The sequence below is a fragment of the Schistocerca serialis genome, chromosome 2 (genome assembly GCF_023864345.2).
Source record: "Schistocerca serialis cubense isolate TAMUIC-IGC-003099 chromosome 2, iqSchSeri2.2, whole genome shotgun sequence".
NCBI classification, from domain to species: Eukaryota; Metazoa; Arthropoda; class Insecta; order Orthoptera; family Acrididae; genus Schistocerca; species Schistocerca serialis.
In genome coordinates, this window is record NC_064639.1 from 708435381 (window position 1) to 708454861 (window position 19481).

The window sequence follows — 19481 nt, forward strand, 5'->3', positions numbered from 1 at the left end:
TCTAAAAATCTGAAACAGTTCAATGACTTCTGGCATGAAAGAGGTATTGGTAATGCGTTTTGGGAGAATATTGGAACCGAGACTGATACGTAGAACAAATACAAACCAATCCAAATATAAAATACAAAGAATTGATGCCAATTCATTTCCTGTGGATTGTAATGAAATTAAAAGATATTTTGCATTGTCCATAATAATGTTTAAAGAGGGGAGAGGAAAAAAAAAATCACTGAAGTAAACAACTGAACTGGCTGATGAGGGCTGTTACAGAAACAGACCATATTTAGAAAAAACAATGCAGCTAAAAAGGTACAAACAAATTAAACAATTTTTGCACTTTGCAAATGATCTGATTGCCAATACACACAAATTGAACAAAATAAAACCTGTGATCAAGTATCGAAATAAAAATTCTCAAGCAGTGTACACAATGAAGTACAACATTACTATTGATGAATTGCTCAAGAAATTTAAGAGACGCGTGTCTTGTAAATATTTCACCCATGAATGACACGATTTAGTACTAAATTTTACGAATTATGTGAGCATGGGTCAGGTTACTGCTATGACAAATATATACAGGCCACTATAAGAAACTGTAATTATAGCATCTCCAAAAGTGTTGTCAAAGAGCTATCACAGTTTGTGCTACACAGACTCACTTTATACCTAGATAATCTGTGCTCTTCATATAAACTTCATGATACTTTTTGTGCAATTATAAAACAAACGTCACTGGTACAGTATGTGTACACAGAAAGTATATGCCAAAAAGTTTCTGTAAAGTAAAATTGAAGAGGGGGGATATAGAATGAGGAGTCTCAATCTAATACTCACTGTAAAATGGAAAGATCAGTGATATGTTCATGTTATAAAAACAAAACACAGAACAGTGGATATTATTACACAAGGATCCAGTCTTACTTTGAAACTGAGTCGTGTTATTGAGTACAACAAGGGAATGATTAGAATTGATTAACTGGACTAAATACTAGCATGCTTTCCAATCACGAGAAACTATACGGAAGATATCCAAAAATTCTTTTGTTTGTTTTTATATTCTCCTTCAATTCATATATTTTGAGCAACGAAACAAACAGGAAAAAACAGAGTGATGATTATAGGACTGAAGTAGCTGAATCATTAATGAAGAATATACCACAACCAGATAATGAAGGATGAGGACAAGTATTGTACTGAGATTTACTAGACACTACACAAGGAACATTACACTCATTTTCCTAAACATATTGACCCAACAGCTTCAAAATCCAGGCTATCAACACTATAGTTTACTTTTAAATCAATGAAGGGATCACCAATTTAGTACTGGAGGGCAGCACGGAGGGTAAAAATCATAGAGGGAGAACAAGAAATGAATACACTAAACAGATTCAGAAGGATGTAGGTTGCAGTAGGTACTGGGAGATGATGAAGCTTGCACAGGATAGAGTAGCATGGAGAGCTGCATCAAACCAGTCTCTGGACTGAAGACCACAACAACAACAGTGACAACATGAGAATATAACAAGATGCAGTTCCATTATGTGTACCTGTGTTTCGAATGATATGGCACACTTTAAGATTATCAATCTGTGCTGTTGCTTTTTGTAGGGGTGCTAATAATATGAATTTTGAAATATTGAAGAACTGGATACAAGTGGTATTAATTTGTATCACTGTATTGATTGATAAATGTTTTGTGGTATTTCTAACAATTACAAGAATAAGCTGTAATTACTTATAAAATATTTCACAAAATGAAACCAGTTGGATTGTACACATGCACTTACATTCTGTAAGTTGTGCACAACTGATACAACACTGGACCAATTTGCTGAACTGTGGAATAGCTCGAAAGCTGGGCAATCTTGTTTACATTGTGGGCCCAGGCCATTGGAACTTAAATACAGGGGTAATGGCAGAGCTTGTTGCTGCCAGAAAACATGCAGAACAAGGCTCTCTGTGACAAGTGGTGGCCACACTGCAGTTCCACACGTTAGTTAGCAACGGATTTTGATATGTAAAGAGTAAAGTTTTTGAACTAGATACTCAACAAATTCAAAAACTGTCTTCATTAATATGCCCAGTGAAGGTCACTCAGTCTGTATTCCATTGCTGAAAAACAACATAAACACATTACAAAAAAATCACTTTATATTCTTCAGCAGGCAGATCAGCAATGCAGCATGCACTCTTCCTTCTGCAACCAGGGTTGTGTAAAAGTTCAGTGTTCCACCTAACACCTTACAAATGCATTCCACCACTTTACAGGAGCACATTCTTTTGGGCAAACTTCACAAAATTCAGTAAAACCAATTTTAACACAACGATATTTTTCTTTGAAAGCTACTTACACATCCAACATTACAAAAAAATGCATTCTGTCTTAACACAATCTTGCCTTTTCTGAAGGAACAAATAGACAATCTCTTATTAGCAGAAATCTGACTGTCATGTATTTCCATGTCTTTGCCTATTATGTTTCCTCTTTACAGCATACTTCTGACTAAATGTTTTTTTAAATACTTTTCATGTATTCCATAGGGTTAAATGTTGGGATTTTTTCTTTATCTAAAGTTACATACTAAAGTAAGTATTTGCTTTTTTTTGAACACAATTTTTGCTAAAGTTATCTAATTCTTTGCATTAAACACAGTCTGAGCATTCAACATCGCCATGTTCTTGAGACATTTTCCACTAGAACAAGTAGCACTTCAGAAACTGTTTGCAGGAAATTTAATGTTACATGAGGAACCTTTTTAAACGTATTCTAAGCACCTTGTGTGCATCTCTTAGGTACCACCTTTTGTGAACATCTTTTAGGTATTAAATGGTGAAATTTCAAATAATTCACATGATTCGAACATGACTTATCAAATCAATCTCTCTGCTGCTACTGCTTCTTTCCTTCCGACATCTCTGCTGTCGCAAAACCTATAGAATGTGTTTTCCCATCATGGTTTCTAAATCAAGTGTGTATGTTGCAGAAAAGGACCGATTTAAAATTTTTCTGGAACTAAGCAGTCAAAGATGCATTATGAAGAATCTGAAATGGTGAAACAAAGAATTAATATCTACTTTATGCGATCTGTAACCCGTATGTTAGGGGACAAATAAGATTTAAACATGACAGCAGAAATCTGTGTAGCAAGCTCCGAGTGAGAATGCACGACTGCAGTTCACAGAGCAGTCTCACTACTGTACCTGGTAAAACTTATTACTTTCTAATAACTTACTAGACAGAAGAGAGATTTAGAGAAGCATACAGGCAGATAGAAAGCATGGAATCAAAATTAAAAACAAACAAACACACACACACACACACACACACACACACACACACACACACACACACAACCACAACCACAACCACAACCACAACCTGATGTCAGAGTGCTGCTGCTAGACTGGATTTTTCATTGTTTCATGTACTGTTTAGCTGCTTTAAACACTCATCTTTATTCTGAAGTATAAGATCTAGCAAGTAAGGAAAAACATCCTCCTCCTAACTGTTTAAAGCTGAAAATTATAATAGCCATTATGAGATTCAATTTACTTCATTGAAAAAATTCCTGAAATTTGCAAAGAATCTTCAGAAACGATTTTCTTTGCGGATCTGTATATATTTGTAGCATAATTCCAGAAATTTAATAATTTTATATTACAACTGTTTCTTTAATGACACCAACTTTAATAAGATTGATTAATAAATATAAAAGTTAAAGTGGTCACTAACTTATAAGCCATCTATATACCCCATATTTTAACATATGAAAGAATCAGTTTTGGATTATTTAATAAGAAAAGTACTTTTCACATTCACATTAATAAATAGATGTACACTCATGTTTAGAAAATACACGAACACCTCGAATGAGTACAGATAGGGTGTTCATATTCACAGGGCACACACACTAGTACATTCTGCAGAAATGGTTAGCATTTGAACCATGTTAGCCTGTGGGTTCAAGGTCAACATTGATATCACGCACAACACTACCTACTGGTAAAATGTGCATGGGGTTCTTGTTGTCACTATAAACCAAATACAGGGTGTTTCAAAATGAATATACCGGTTTGAAGGCTTTGTAACATTTATTGCATTCAGCTTACATTATTGTAAAAATATTGAATGAAAGAACAACTCAAATAGTTTTCCTTACAACTGTTTGATGTGAACATTATTCGTCACACAGCACACATCGAGCTGATAGGCGCGTTCTTCCCAAAGCTTGATTGCTGTGTCAGAGGTAATTGTTGCAACAACTGTTTCAGTACTGTTTCTGAAGTCATGTACTCCAGCTTGTAGCGCAGGTTGATACACATGATCCTTTATGAATCACAAGGGTAAAAATCGCTTGGCATCAGATCAGGCGACGGTGGAGATCATGCGTAACAAGCTCTGTCATTCCGCGCCTTACAACCAACGTCGTTTAATCAATCGTGTAGTCTGTCACGCCAGAGACGGCACACCATCTTGCTGCCAAATAAAGTTCTGCTCTTCAGCTTCTTCCAGTCTACAGAAAGAGCCACACTTCCTACACATCACGATACGAAGCACCAGCTACAGTTACTGCACAGCAAAAAGAGAGACTCAAACTTTCCGCTGGGATATGACACAAGGAACATTTAGAGTAGTTTTGTTTCAACTGTGCCATTTCGTGGGGATTTGGTGACTTCCACACACATACAATATGTGTGTTCACATTTCCAATTACATGAAATATCGAGTCATTATTGAAGACGACATGATCCAGGAAAGCTTCATGGTCATGCACCAACTTTTTGTTTGCAAAGTTGGTAAGTAGACCGTAGTCTGTAGGCTTTAGAGCTTGTAACAGGTTTACAAATAAAAATATTTGAGCTACTCTTTCATTTGATGTACTATCTCTAATTTTAAATTGAATATAATAAATGCTATAATGTATTAAAATAGGTATATTCATTTTGAAACACCCTGTATAATGGCTCAGCAACTCAATTAGCTGTGAAGAATGCTTCGCAGATGTAAGTGCAAAACGTACTGTCAAACGAGTTTGAAAGGGGTCACATTATTGGCATGAGAGACTGATGCATCCATCTGGGAAATTGCTGCTCTTATGGGATGAAGTGCTTTGGCAGTGCAATGGGTGTGTGCAGAATGGTTCACAGAAGGCCATAGAGCATGACGAGATAGGTCCAGTCCTACCACCCAGATTATCCCCGAGAAGATTGACACCTCATTCGATTGACATTGCAGGACAGATTCGCATCCTTCTTGGCTTTAACAATGGAAAAATTAAACACTTCATACACTATCAGTGGTGACAGTCCATCACTGTTTATTACAGCGTGGGTTATGTGCGTGGTGCCAGTTCTCCACCTACCGTTAACGAATATGCAAAAACCTGCTAGACAGCTATGGAGCACAGAACGTCGTCACTGGGGACAGTAATGGCATCAGATACTGGTTTTGGACAAATCCATGTTCTGTTTGAAAATTATGGTCACAATTTGGTCTGCCGAAGATGGGGGAGCAACATCACAGTGACTGCATACACACAATACCTACGGCACCAACTTACGGCCCTATAGTGTGGGGTGCTATTGGGTACAACCACAAATCTTAGTTTGTGTGTACCCAGGGCACTGACTAATGTGGCGTACGTGAATGACATCCTGCAACCTGTAGGCATACCTTTTCTGTACAACACCCCAGATGCTATTTTTCAGAATGGCAATGCACAACCACATGATTCTGCAGGAACACGTGCCTTCTTGATGTCATATGTTATCAGCCTTTTGCCCTGGCTCACTACATCACCAGAATTGTTGCCAATTGAAAATATGTGAGATGGTAAAACAATGGATGTAGCACTGTGACTCAATGCAACCACCACTGATAAACTTCGGAACAGAGTGAATCAACTTTAGTTCTCATACCCAATCTATTCTGAAACTCCAAGTAGTTGTATTAAAATGGAAATTCTAGAATCTTGCCCTTGCTGGATAAATTCCTCTGTACACCCTGATGTATACTCAAGGCAGTGATCACTGGAGAGGCACTTATCACCACCACCCCTTTCAGGCAATGAAAAAGTGACAGCTGTTACCAGAGGCCATCTGATGCCAAACCTGACAATTTTTATTCTAACTCTTACCAATGTCTGCAATTCTCATAGGCTCTTGTTTTATCTCTTGACAAAACAGTTGCTGATTGGTCTGAACCTCAGGTAACTGTCAGGTACTGATGAACTAAATATTTCCTCCTAAGACTGGTGAAACCACAACATGAAAACCATATTATCAATGCTATGCTATGAGAGAAAACAATAGACAAGGAATACTATATCAAAGGAAACAACTATACTAACCTATTTTTTTATCCAAATGTTTACTAGTCAGTAATACAGGTGAAACAAAATTCAGTGAACAGCCATTACGTGTCAACAAACAAATGAAAACAATCACTACTAGCACACTAATTTATTTTGAACAGTAACAAAAATGTACGAATATTATTAACAACTGGTATATGGTGTCTTTAAAATACAACTGAAATTAAGAAAGCTATAGTCCTCCAAAATTAGTGCTGGAACTGTCAAGAATGTTCATAATTTTCCCTTTTCCTGTCACGTGAACGTGATCTATCCTTCCTGTCACCAGAGCGGGAACGGTGTGAACGTCTAGATCGACTGCTGCTACGTGACCGATGTGATCTGTAAGAAAAATGTGTGTCAGTCTTAACTGAAATCTTTCCCCACCTGACCAGCACATCAAGAGTCATTCCATGTCATGTCAAGTCAAGACATTGGTTTTATTTCTTGCCCCAAATTTTGATTAAATCTGGCACTGAGATAGCCTACACATAGGCTAAAAATACCCAACTATATTAAAATGTATCAACCCATTTTGAAAATAAGGCAATGCAAAGTTGTCAAAAACTACCAATAAACACAAGACTGCTCTAATTTGAAATTGCTGTAGCAACTCTTCTAGCTAAGCTAAAATGATGGAAGAGGTGCCACTTTATAGCACTTCCCACAAGCATTCCAACGATGCACAGTACAATAAGGGTTTGCGATGAAAATTTTTTCCACTTTAATGGAAAATTTAAATTTTTATTTTACAACACTTATTGTTGACTATTTTAAATCTGCAACCTCTTTCAGAAATAGCGGGCAATAACTACAATAAATTTTTAAATTTAAACAATTTATAAAACAGTTTTTCATCTGTCTCCAGAAGACACTAAGAGCACACAAAAACCTTCAACAACTCACTTTCGATTGAATGTACAGTGAAAAACTATACTTTGTGTACACACCTCTGCCATTGCACTCAATTATTAGAATGTTAATCTACAGCATGCATGGGTTCATGAAAACATATGATCCCTACCTGGAGCTGTGCGACTTTGAGCGTGAGCGTGAACGTTTATCTCCCCGACTGCGAGAACGGCTGCCATGTCTGTGACGACGCTCACGGTCTCGATCCCGGTCTCTTTCTCTGTCTCTCTCCCGCTCTCTTTCCCTGTCACGGCTGTGCCTACTTGAGCCACCACTGAGACCACGCTCCCGTTCTCGTTCCCTTTCACGATCTCTTTCACGGAGCCTTTCACGCTCACGGCTCTCACGGTCACGATCTCTGTCCTTCAATGACTGGCGCATCTGCAGTTTCCGTCCTTCTACAGTTTTCTGCAAGAAACAATGCATGCAGTGACATTAGAATAATCGAAGGCCCCAAGGGGAGTCATAAATGCTTTCTACAATTTAATATTACATGTAGTGTATGTTTTGTATTGGCTGTATTAATAATGAAGCTGCTTCCTCCTGGAATATGTTTCACACTGATCACAAAGAATTTAAATAAAGGAATACAGTCAAAGAAACACCTAGAATTAAGGTATAGTGAACATAAGTCTGTTAATGGCCCAGAACACTGGAAATTGTGTGATTGTAGTGATACAATCTGAACTTGAAAAAACATTGAGCGTCACAAACAGACAAGTTTATAAACTTAGTTCTAATATACATAAGCTACATTATACAAAGATTTTTACTTCATTATAAAATTTCAGTGTGTTTCACTAGTAACACAATGTTGAAGAAAATAATATTAATTTAATTTAAGCCACTGCAATGATATAGGTTATCTCCTAAACTGTCCATAAAAGCAACTACTTGTTCCACTTAAATACTTTCCTAATAACCTGTCTTAACTTCCTTTTCTCACTCCATGTCCAATTTCTCCACCACCCATCTCGCCCATTATCACTAGACTGCCCATTTAGGTGGCACCACAAGAAAAATACTCAGTTTTTCCATTATTGGATAATAGAACATATGTAACAACACTTCATATAACAGTTAGTAGTGAGAAGTACAGAAGACAGGCCATAGGTCCTGTAAGTATACTTGTCCACTGGAAAGATGGAGACTGAGCTTGGTTCAGTGGACCTGTAATTTTTCCATTCCACCAGTGAGAAAAGCCACACCAACAGCTTATACAAATCCTGACACTGGGAAAGCCAGCACAAGCTGTTCTGTTATAATTTGTAAATCCCTTCCACCACCCTGTTTTATGTTTGAATTATTGTCTTCAGAATACATTTAATGGAAATCTTTTAGACTTAGTGCTATGTTTACCGAATTCAGTGATTATAACATGATGTTTTTGTTCAGAAACACTGCTTCTTTATTATTAACAACAAACAGAGTGAACAAATAAAACAAAATATTCTAATCAGTTCCGTAACTTCCATTTACTGAACACTGCACGGTAAGAGTTGTTGGTAAACATATCTAATAATGTGTCAGCTTCTACTCTAACAAAGTAGCATCCAGTGGCATATGTAGTTTTGTCTTCATAAATCACACTATCTGCAACTGATTAGTATTGTATATGTTGGCACACAACTAACCCAATAACTAAGCCAAAGAAAGATACAATAATCTAGAGTTCAGCATGTTACTACAGTAACAAATTCCTTTTACAATGGAGTTTCAATGTAGTCATATTACCTAGACACACCTCTTAATGAAAAGTTTAATTCCTAAGAATACAACTAACAATATAACTTGATATAAATGATTAATGGAAAATCTCATATAAAGATGTGAAACAAATACTAACAAAGAGAGAGAGGGGCCGGCCAGTACTTACCTCAGCTCAGTACAGCCGATAGATACACAAAAAACAGAACCAAAAATTTGTACGTTCCTAGCTTTCGGAACAAATGTTCCTTCATCAGGGAGGAGAGAGGGGAAAGAAAGGGAAGAAGAGAAAGTAGATTCAGTTACAACCCAGGTTATGAAGCAACAGGGAAAGGAAAACAGGGAGGGTAGCAAGGATGGAGGCATGGTTGTCAGAGGGAAGCCAAAGATATTCTACTGTAAGTACTGTGCCAGCTTCAAATCAAAGAGGATGCATACAGAAGTGAAGAGGTATATAGTATAAAGATAAACACAAATATGTAGGATGAAAAGATGCGTGAATGGCTAAAGAGGAAAGGGAAAGAGGAGAAGACCGAAGAGTAAATGGGAGTGAGGTGGTTTAACGTAGGTTCAGTCCAGGGGGATGGCGGGATGAAAGGATGTGTTGGAGTGCAAGTTCCCATCTCCGCAGTTCAGAGGGACTGGTGTTGGGTGGAAGAAGCCAAATGGCACATACAGTGTAGCAGGTTCCTAGGTCCCTAGAATTATGCTGGAGGGCATGCTCCGCTACTGGGTATTGGACATCTCCTAGGCGGACAGTTCATCTGTGTCCGTTCATGCGCTCAGCCAGTTTAGTTGTTGTCATACCGATGTAAAAGGCTGTGCAGTGCAGGCATGTCAGTTGATAAATGACATGTGTAGTTTCACATGTGGCCCTGCCTTGAATTGTGTATGTTTTACCAGTAGCGGGGCTGGAGTAGGTGGTTGTGGGGGGATGCATGGGGCAGGTTTTGCAGCAGGGTCGGTTACAGGGGTAGGAACCGCTGGGTAGAGAAGGTAGTCTGGGAATATTGTAGGGTTTAACAAGGATGTTACGGAGGTTAGGGGGGGCGACGAAAGGCAACTCTGGGTGGTGTGGGGAAAATTTTGTCAAGGGATGATCTCATTTCAGGGGTTGACTTGAGAAAGTCATATCCCTGGCGGAGTAATTTGTTGATGTTTTCGAGGCCAGGATAATATTGGGTGACAAGGGGGATGCTTCTGTGTGGTCTGGGGATAGGAACATTGTTGTTGGACAGGGAGGAATGTATTGCTCGGGAGATCTGTTTGTGGACAAGGTCTGCAGGATAGTTGCGGGAGAGGAAAGCACTGGATAGGTTATTGGTGTAATTGTTGAGGGATTCGTCACTGGAGCAGATACGTTTGCCACGAATACCTCGGCTGTAGGGAAAGGAGCGTTTGATGTGGAATGGATGGCAGCTATCAAAGTGAAGGTACTGTTGTTTGTTTGTGGGTTTGATATGGACAGAGGTGTGGATGTGAGCTTCAACAAGATGAAGGTCAACATCCAGGAAGGTGGCTTGGGTTTTGGAGAAGGACCAGGTGAAATTCAGATTCGAAAAGGAGTTGAAGTTATGGAGGAAATTAAGGAGTGTTTCTTCACCATGAGTCCATACCACAAAGATGTAATCTATAAACCTATACCAGGCCAGGGGAAGCAGCTGTTGGGTCTTGAGGAAAGCCTCCTCCATGCAGCCCATGAAGAGGTTGGCATAGGACGGAGCCATCCTGGTTCCCATGGCCGTTCCCCTGATTTGTTTGTAGGTCTGGCCTTCAAAAGTGAAGTAATTATGGGTGAGGATGAAGTTGGTAAGTGTGATAAGGAACGAGGTTTTTGGAAGATCTTTGGGTGGGCGTTGGGAGAGGTAGTGCTCAAGGGCAGAGAGACCATGGGTATGTGGGATGTTTGTGTAAAGGGATGTAGCATCTATGGTGACAAGAAAGGTCGCAGGTGGGAGAGGAGTGGGAATGGATTTGAGGCGTTCTAGGAAGTGGTTTGTGTCTTTGATGTAGGATGGGAGTCTGCGGGTGATAGGTTGGAGGTGTTGGTCTACCAGAGCTGAGATACGTTCTGTTGGGGCTTTGAAGCCTGCCACAATGGGACGGCCAGGATGGTTCTCTTTGTGGATTTTGGGCAATAGGTAGAAGGTAGGGGTACGTGGCTCAGGTGGAGTGAGTAAGTCTATGGAAGATGTTGTGAGGCCTTGTGAGGGACCTTGGATTTTTAGGATTTTCTGCAGCTCAGTCTGGATGGAGGGAATGGGATCCTGGGTAACAGCTTTGTAGGTTGAGGTGTCGGAGAGTTGACGCAGTCCTTCTGCCACATACTCCACACGGTCAAGTACGACAGTTGTGGAGCCTTTATCCGCCGGGAGGATGACAATAGAGTGGTCTATTTTCAGCTCCTTAATGGCACGGGATTCAGCTGGGGTGATGTTGGGGGGTTGTCGGGATGTTCTTCAAGAAGGACTGGGAGGCAACACTGGATGTGAGGAATCCCTGAAATGTCTGCAAGGGATGGTTTTGGGGGAGGGGAGGAGGATCCCTTTGAGAAGGTGGTCGGAATTGTTCTAGACAGGGTTCAACACTGGGTCTAGTATTTGGGGGCTGTGTTTGGGTAGTGAAGTGATATTTCCAGTTGAGGTTCCAGGTGAATGAGAGGAGATCTTTAACCAGGGCAGTGTGGTTGAATTTAGGTGTGGGGCTAAAGGTTAAGCCTTTTGATAGAACGGATGTGTCTGGAGGAGAGAGGGATCTGGATGAGAGGTTTCGAACTGAATTGGGACTGGTGATATGTGGCATTTGACTGTGGTTATAGTTGAGATTTGGTCTGTGTGGGGTATGTGCTGGGATGGGGAGATTGAGTAGGGTGGCTAGGCTAGGTTTGTTGGCTATGAGGGGGGTTTGTTGAAGGTTCTGTTGTGGTTGGTGTTTGTGAGGGATAGGGAGAGGGACCCCACTTCTTAGGTGTTGCACTAGCACTGTGGATAGTTTTTTCAGGTGGTGTGTGGCATGGAACTCAAGTTTGCAGCTGGCTTCTAGGATGATGTTCCCGAGTGTGTTCTCCAAGGAAGGGTTTGAGAGGTGGAGGACTTTGAAGAGAGATAGGAGCTGTTGGGAGTGGTGGTTACATGAAGTAGTGTAGAGATTCAGGACAAGTTGGGTAAGGGCTAAGGATTGAAGGGTCTGGAAGTCCAGGAGAGACTGGTGGAAGGAGGAATTGCACCCAGAGATGGGAACTTTTAAGGTAAGTCCTTTAGGGGTAATTCCAAAGGTTAAGCAGGACCGGAGGAAAAGTATGTGGGATTGCAGTTTGGCTACGGTGAATGCATGTTTCCGGAATGAATGTAAATAATGTGGTATAGGATTAGGGTACATAGTGGGTAACTGGTGGGTAGGAAAATTAAATAACTAAAGTTAAAATAGTAATCATAAGAAGGAATAAAACACGGAGGGAAGGTCGAGAAAGAAAGAAATTGTGTTGGTAATGTTCAATACCAAAGGAAGACCACTAAATAAGAAAAATACGGAAAAAGTTGACCAGACCAAGCAAGTATGTCCAGATCAGCGGAAAAGAACACACGTTGCTCAAAAACAGAGATCCCGAGTGCCGCAAAAAAGATCGCGAGTGCCGCAGGAATGTCCCAAAAAAATTTTCCTGTGGCAGAGAAAGATAGCCAATGGCACAAAAATATCGCCAGCAACACAAAATCGACGGAAATGGATGATACTGGTAGGTGTGGAAGAGATTGTTGGCAGTGATTGTTGGCTGGAAAAAAGCGAATAACGAATGTTAAAAACTATGGAATGTTAAATAAATAAATCAATAAACAAAAAAAAGAGAAGTGGACTATAAACGGAAAAAGATAATAGGAGGAAGATGAAACTAGCACAGTTGGTGACGAAAATATTTATTCATGTATAAAACACTGAAGAAGAGAAAGTATTAAGATGACAGATTTAAGTGATAGCTAACAAAAGGGACAAAACAATGAAGGATGTGGACCATTATAGGTGATCTAAATGATTAATGGAAAATCTCATATAAAGATGTGAAACAAATACTAACAAAGAGATAGAGGGGCTGGCCAGTACTTACCTCAGCTCACCCCACTCCTCTCCCACCTGAAACCATAGATGCTACATCCCTTTACTCAAACATCCCACATACCCATGGTCTCTCTGCCCTTGAGCACTACCTCTCCCAACGCCCACCCAAAGATCTTCCAAAAACCTCGTTCCTTATCACACTTACCAACTTCATCCTCACCCATAATTACTTCACTTTTGAAGGCCAGACCTACAAACAAATCAGGGGAACGGCCATGGGAACCAGGATGGCTCCGTCCTATGCCAACCTCTTCACGGGCTGCATGGAGGAGGCTTTCCTCATGACCCAACAGCTGCTTCCCCTGGCCTGGTATAGGTTTATAGATTACATCTTTGTGGTCTGGACTCATGGTGAAGAAACACTCCTTAATTTCCTCCATAACTTCAACTCCTTTTCGAATCTGAATTTCACCTGGTCCTTCTCCAAAACCCAAGCCACCTTCCTGGATGTTGACCTTCATCTTGTTGAAGCTCACATCCACACCTCTGTCCATATCAAACCCACAAACAAACAACAGTACCTTCACTTTGATAGCTGCCATCCATTCCACATCAAACGCTCCTTTCCCTACAGCCGAGGTATTCGTGGCAAACGTATCTGCTCCAGTGACGAATCCCTCAACAATTACACCAATAACCTAACCAGTGCTTTCCTCTCCCGCAACTATCCTGCAGACCTTGTCCACAAACAGATCTCCCGAGCAATACATTCCTCCCCGTCCAACAACAATGTTCCTATCCCCAGACCACACAGAAGCATCCCCCTTGTCACCCAATATTATCCTGGCCTCGAAAACATCAACAAATTACTCCGCCAGGGATATGACTTTCTCAAGTCAACCCCTGAAATGAGATCATCCCTTGACAAAATTCTCCCCACACCACCCAGAGTTGCCTTTCGTCGCCCCCCTAACCTCCGTAACATCCTTGTTAAACCCTACAATATTCCCAGACTACCTTCTCTACCCAGTGGTTCCTACCCCTGTAACCGACCCTGCTGCAAAACCTGCCCCATGCATCCCCCCACAACCACCTACTCCAGCCCCGCTACTGGTAAAACACACAAAATTCAAGGCAGGGCCACATGTGAAACTACACATGTCATTTATCAACTGACATGCCTGCACTGCACAGCCTTTTACATCGGTATGACAACAACTAAACTGGCTGAGCGCATGAACGGACACAGACGAACTGTCCGCCTAGGAGATGTCCAATACCCAGTAGCGGAGCATGCCCTCCAGCATAATTCTAGGGACCTAGGAACCTGCTACACTGTATGTGCCATTTGGCTTCTTCCACCCAACACCAGTCCCTCTGAACTGCGGAGATGGGAACTTGCACTCCAACACATCCTTTCATCCCGCCATCCCCCTGGACTGAACCTACGTTAAACCACCTCACTCCCATTTACTCTTCGGTCTTCTCCTCTTTCCCTTTCCTCTTTAGCCATTCACGCATCTTTTCATCCTACATATTTGTGTTTATCTTTATACTATAAACCCCTTCACTTCTGTATGCATCCTCTTTGGTTTGAAGCTGGCACAGTACTTACAGTAGAATATCTTTGGCTTCCCTCTGACAACCATGCCTCCATCCTTGCTACCCTCCCTGTTTTCCTTTCCCTGTTGCTTCATAACCTGGATTGTGAGTAACTGAATCTACTTTCCCTTCTTCCCTTTCTTTCCCCTCTCTCCTCCCTGATGAAGGAACATTTGTTCCGAAAGCTAGGAACGTACAAATTTTTGGTTCTGTTTTTTGTGTATCTATCGGCTGTACTGAGCTGAGGTAAGTACTGGCCAGCCCCTCTATCTCTTTGTTAGTATTTGTTTAACTTGATATAAACTAATTTCAGCCACTAAATTTGGATGAGTTTCCATGTAATCACAATGCAGTTTTATAAACATAAAAAAATCATCTAACAATGAGATACAGCTACTGAAGAAAGAAACATTTATTGCACGGCAATCATGGTTAGAGGACTGTGCAGCACATGTAGGTACCCACATTAAAGCACGTGTTGTGGATGCCCACAATAATAATTGCTTTGTAGTTAAAAATTAAAGTACAGTAAATCATTTATGCTTCTTGTCAAACTGTCACCTGCAGTCAGTGAACAAGAGTGCATTAATCAGCACTGTACACCTGTTGTAATATTAGCTGGAAACAAAGTCTGGAACCTGGCAGTCTGTTTCTGTTCACAATTACTGGCCACAGACCACTTTAGCAGCACCCAGGGGACTTGCACGTAGTGACCATGCATTGCCCTGACCGTAAGTTCTGTGTAGTCTGAAGCATGTTGTGGATGACAAATGTGGTCAATGGTTACCTGAGAGGTATGAGTTGCAAAGTTTTGCCACGTTCAGTTAACACTTAATAGTGACTGAATGACTACATAATGAATGCATCACAGTAAACAGTGAGAGTGGTGTAATAAAATGGACACCAAGTGCATAATTTCTTGTAAGGTGAAACAAGCTTATTTCACATCAATGCAAGAAGCCAAACTGAAATCAATTTGGAAGAAATTTGGTTTCGCATTTGATGGCAATGAACTCAGATTTAGTGGCTTGTTTTGCATGTAAAAAGATGCGTTCTTACACTAGATACAAAACAGCAACTTCAAATTTGTTAAAACTTTTATGTGAGAAAGGGGCAAGGTCATTCCATGTCAAACCACACAATAATTCCAGGATTTGTAACCCCTATCTCAGATTTTCACAAAACTTTGCAGATTTGCTTATAACATAGGAACTTATGCAAAATCTTTTTGGTCTCAGACTACAATTTATCGGAGACTAAACTACAAGAATATACCGAATTTTAAATGCAGTGATATTCTGATAATTGGGCTCTGCAAGAATGTCAATGCAAAATGGTAGTATCTATATAATGACCATAACTTGGGTGTTTATGAAGCTTTTGATTTAGAATTTTATTCAGAAGTTAAGTAAGGCATATAGTTAACACATCCATTTATTGAAGCAGTGAAGTTACAAAGAAAATTAAAAAAATATTAATATGTCAACTTCCTATTTTATGAAAATCTGCTGGGAATGATATCCCAGATTGTAAGCTTTCTAACATAATAAAAATTTGAATGGGTCTTCTGCTAACTGACACACACATCTGAATACAAAATACTTTTTGCTGTGATTTGAAGTTCATCCATTCACTGTCTCAGGTGCACAAGTACCAAATTAGCATCTCTAGCTATAATTCATTCCAGGTAGGCAAGTTAACTACGTGTGAAAATCTATTTCATATCATTTGATTAATTCTGCAATGTTTTAAAGACTATGATGTACATAATTTGTGTGTTTGCTCAGCCAATCACCTGCTCACAGCGATAAAGTTTTTAGACAGCAGTGATTTGTTTGAAACCTTTATAGGCATGAAAATGCAACAAGTACTGAAAGTCATTGTTGAGAATAACTGGCAAGCATCAATTAGTCTATTTGGCCTCAGTTCTCCTTGTCTTTCCGTGAGACAGGTCATATCTGTTTGTGGTGTGGCCTTATCAGTCCACTTGTAAAAAGTATGTTTCAAGTGAAGTGCTCAACTAATTGCAATGGAAAATGGTTTCACACACTATTGGAAAATGACTAAAAACACCATGTCATCTGACAACCTATACCTTAGAAAAAACTCTAAAAAAAATAGAAGAGCTGAGAGAAGACCAAGAAGATCCGACATTGCTGTGATCCAGTATAATCTTTCCAAAAGATCAAGAAAGTGCTCTATATGTGGACGTCACAGATACCTTTACTTAAAAGTTTTTGTAATTCATCAAAGAACTTGTGATCCTTTTGGAAAACACAAACAATTAAAAAATCTGAAGCCAATTTGCTTGCCTGTCTAAAACATTAAATGCTAAAAGAATCTATATAAAACCACACCAAAAACTGAGCACAACATGCTGTAAGATTTGTTAACAGAAAACTGACGTCAGTGATAGAAATGAAAGTGGTGCAGATGAGACTGAGGTGACATTTCACGAATCTGAACTAAAAAGTCAAGGTACTGAGGATGCAAATAAAGCTTAACATGATTTGGGGTGCTCTCCCTTAAAACTTCACTCAATTCCAAAACACCGCTAGGCTTCATACAGCGAAAAGAAGCTAGAAAAAGTGAAACATGGTTTGGAAAGAAAGTGTGCTGGGCATTCAATTGCAGTATTGAAGATTCTGACCACAGAGAAGAAAAATTTGATGATTAAATTGTTAAGAAAGCCAAAGATTTTCAAGCCATTATATTGTTAATGAAACGAAAAGTGGTTAGTGTACGTTAAATTTTAATTTTAGCTCCACCCACTTTGTCAAACGAAAACATATCAGAATTCAATGTTAGTGAGCACGTGGTTCGACAAGCAAGGAAAATGAAAACAGAAATGGGTATTTCCTCAATTCCTAAACCAAACAGGAAGAAAGTTATTGCTGATTACGTGGTAAAGACTGTCACCGATTTCTATCAAAATGATGAATATTCTTTAGTGTTACCAGGAGCAAAAGACAATTAGCATTCAGAATTTGTATATAAAAAAGTCATCCTTTGCTTTTGGATGCAGAACACATTGAGGAAACATACAAAGAACTTATAAAATATCTTGTATATGACTGGAAACTTCGACTGCATGCCTAATCATTGTGATAGGTGTCCCAGTGAAACTGTCAGAATTATTGTAACAAATTAGCTTACAAAGATACTGATGATGAAATTGAGTTCAACCAATGGATAAACACAGATCAGGCAGAATTAGTAAAGCAGCCTGCAAGTGTTGTTTGAATACATAGTCTTGTTGTTAACAAAATTACAGGCATTTAAACCACACTCATTAACGCCTGTCAGTCAAAATTATTGACAAAATTGAAAGAGTATCTAACCCCAAGAAAAGCAATTTTGCTAACAGATTTTGCTGAAAACTACAGTTTAGTAACACAGAATGAAATTCGGATTACTACTGGACAAGAAGCAGCTGTATAATCCACCCCTGTTTGTGTTTATGTAGTAAATGAAGAAAGTAAATTGGTAATAATGAACCACTGCTTTATAAGTGATGGTATGCAACATGATGTAGGATTCGTAAATGTCAAAACAAATGGTTAAGTGGCTGGAAGATCATTACCCACGAGTGAAGAAAGCGCATTATTTCACTGATGGATGTGCTGCTCAATATAAAAATAGAAAAAAGCTTTAAAAATTTGAGAGTACAAAAACTATTTTTCTATTCTGTTTTCCTAGTAGCCACAGTAAATCTGTGTGTGATGGTTTGGGAGGAACTACGAGGGGTGCTTGAAAAGTCCGAGAGATGGTACCACTGGCACGTATCGAGGTCATGTTTAGTTAGTAGCATCTTTGGACAGAACGCACACCAAGTTTCAGCCATATTGGTCTATTTCTTAGTGTTTGGCATTTGTGTGAATCAAGGAAGTCTAATGATTTGTCAAAAAAGGGACAAAAAAGAATTTCGTATGGTGATTAAACATCACTTTATGAAAGGCGAAACGCCTCAGTAGACTCAACAGAAGCTTGATAAACATTACGGTGACTCTGAACCTTTGATTAGAACAGTTTATAAGTGGTTTCAAAATTATCGGAGCAGCCAATTGGAAGTGATGCTGAATGTTCTGGACACCCTGTGGAGGTTACGACTCCAGAAATCACTGATAAAATCCACGATATGGTGATATATGGCAGAAGAGTTAAGGTGCGCGAGATTGCTAGTGCTGTGGGCATCTCGAATGAACAGATACATATATTTGGCATAAACATTTGGACATGAGGAAGATATCCGCAAGATGGTTTCTGCGATTGCTAATGCTCGACCAAAAAATGAACTGTGTGAAGTATTGCAAGAACGGTTTGCAACTGTTCAGGAAGAATCCCCGGGTGTTTAAGCGTTGTTTCGTCACTGTGGATGAAACATTGATACATTACTATACTCCCGAGACCAAAGAACAATCTAAACAATGGGATAACAAGGGAGAATCTGCACCAAAAAAGGAGAAAACCATTTCTTCGGCTGGAAAGGTTATGGTGACTGTCTTTTGGGATTTGCAAGAGATGATCCTCATCGACTATCTGGAAAAGGGTAAAACGATTACAGGTGCATATTGTTGTTGTTGTTGTTGTTTTTTTTTGTTTTTTTGTTTTGGTTTTAGGGTGCAAAACTGCTATGGTCATTAGCGCTCGGTCCGTGACTTAGGAAACAGTAAAAAAACGAAATTGAAAAAAAGCAGCAATGGGAACGAAAGTCATAAAATTGGAGAAACTAAAAGCAGAAGGAAGGCTTAAAAATCCACTACAGGAAGGGGTTAGTTGTCCCCAAAAAAAGCTTCAAATGACTGACGTCATTTCACTGGTACTAATAAACTTGAGAACGCGGTCGGCTGA

General features: G+C 39.6%; 1 protein-coding gene across 3 annotated transcripts in view; it reads right to left on the reverse strand.

Moving 5' to 3' along the window:
* Positions 1-6453: 6453 nt before the first annotated feature.
* The window catches only part of LOC126457875 (putative RNA-binding protein Luc7-like 2), a 53909-nt gene continuing 40881 nt past the window's right edge, over positions 6454-19481 (reverse strand). For all 3 annotated transcript variants that reach the window (XM_050094541.1, XM_050094542.1, XM_050094545.1), the window contains 2 exons: positions 7384-7679; positions 6454-6701 (listed from right to left, as the gene is read on the reverse strand). In XM_050094541.1, the coding sequence (XP_049950498.1) occupies positions 6584-6701; positions 7384-7679 (414 nt within the window). In that variant the 3' untranslated portion in view covers positions 6454-6583. The remainder of the gene's footprint in view (positions 6702-7383; positions 7680-19481) is intronic.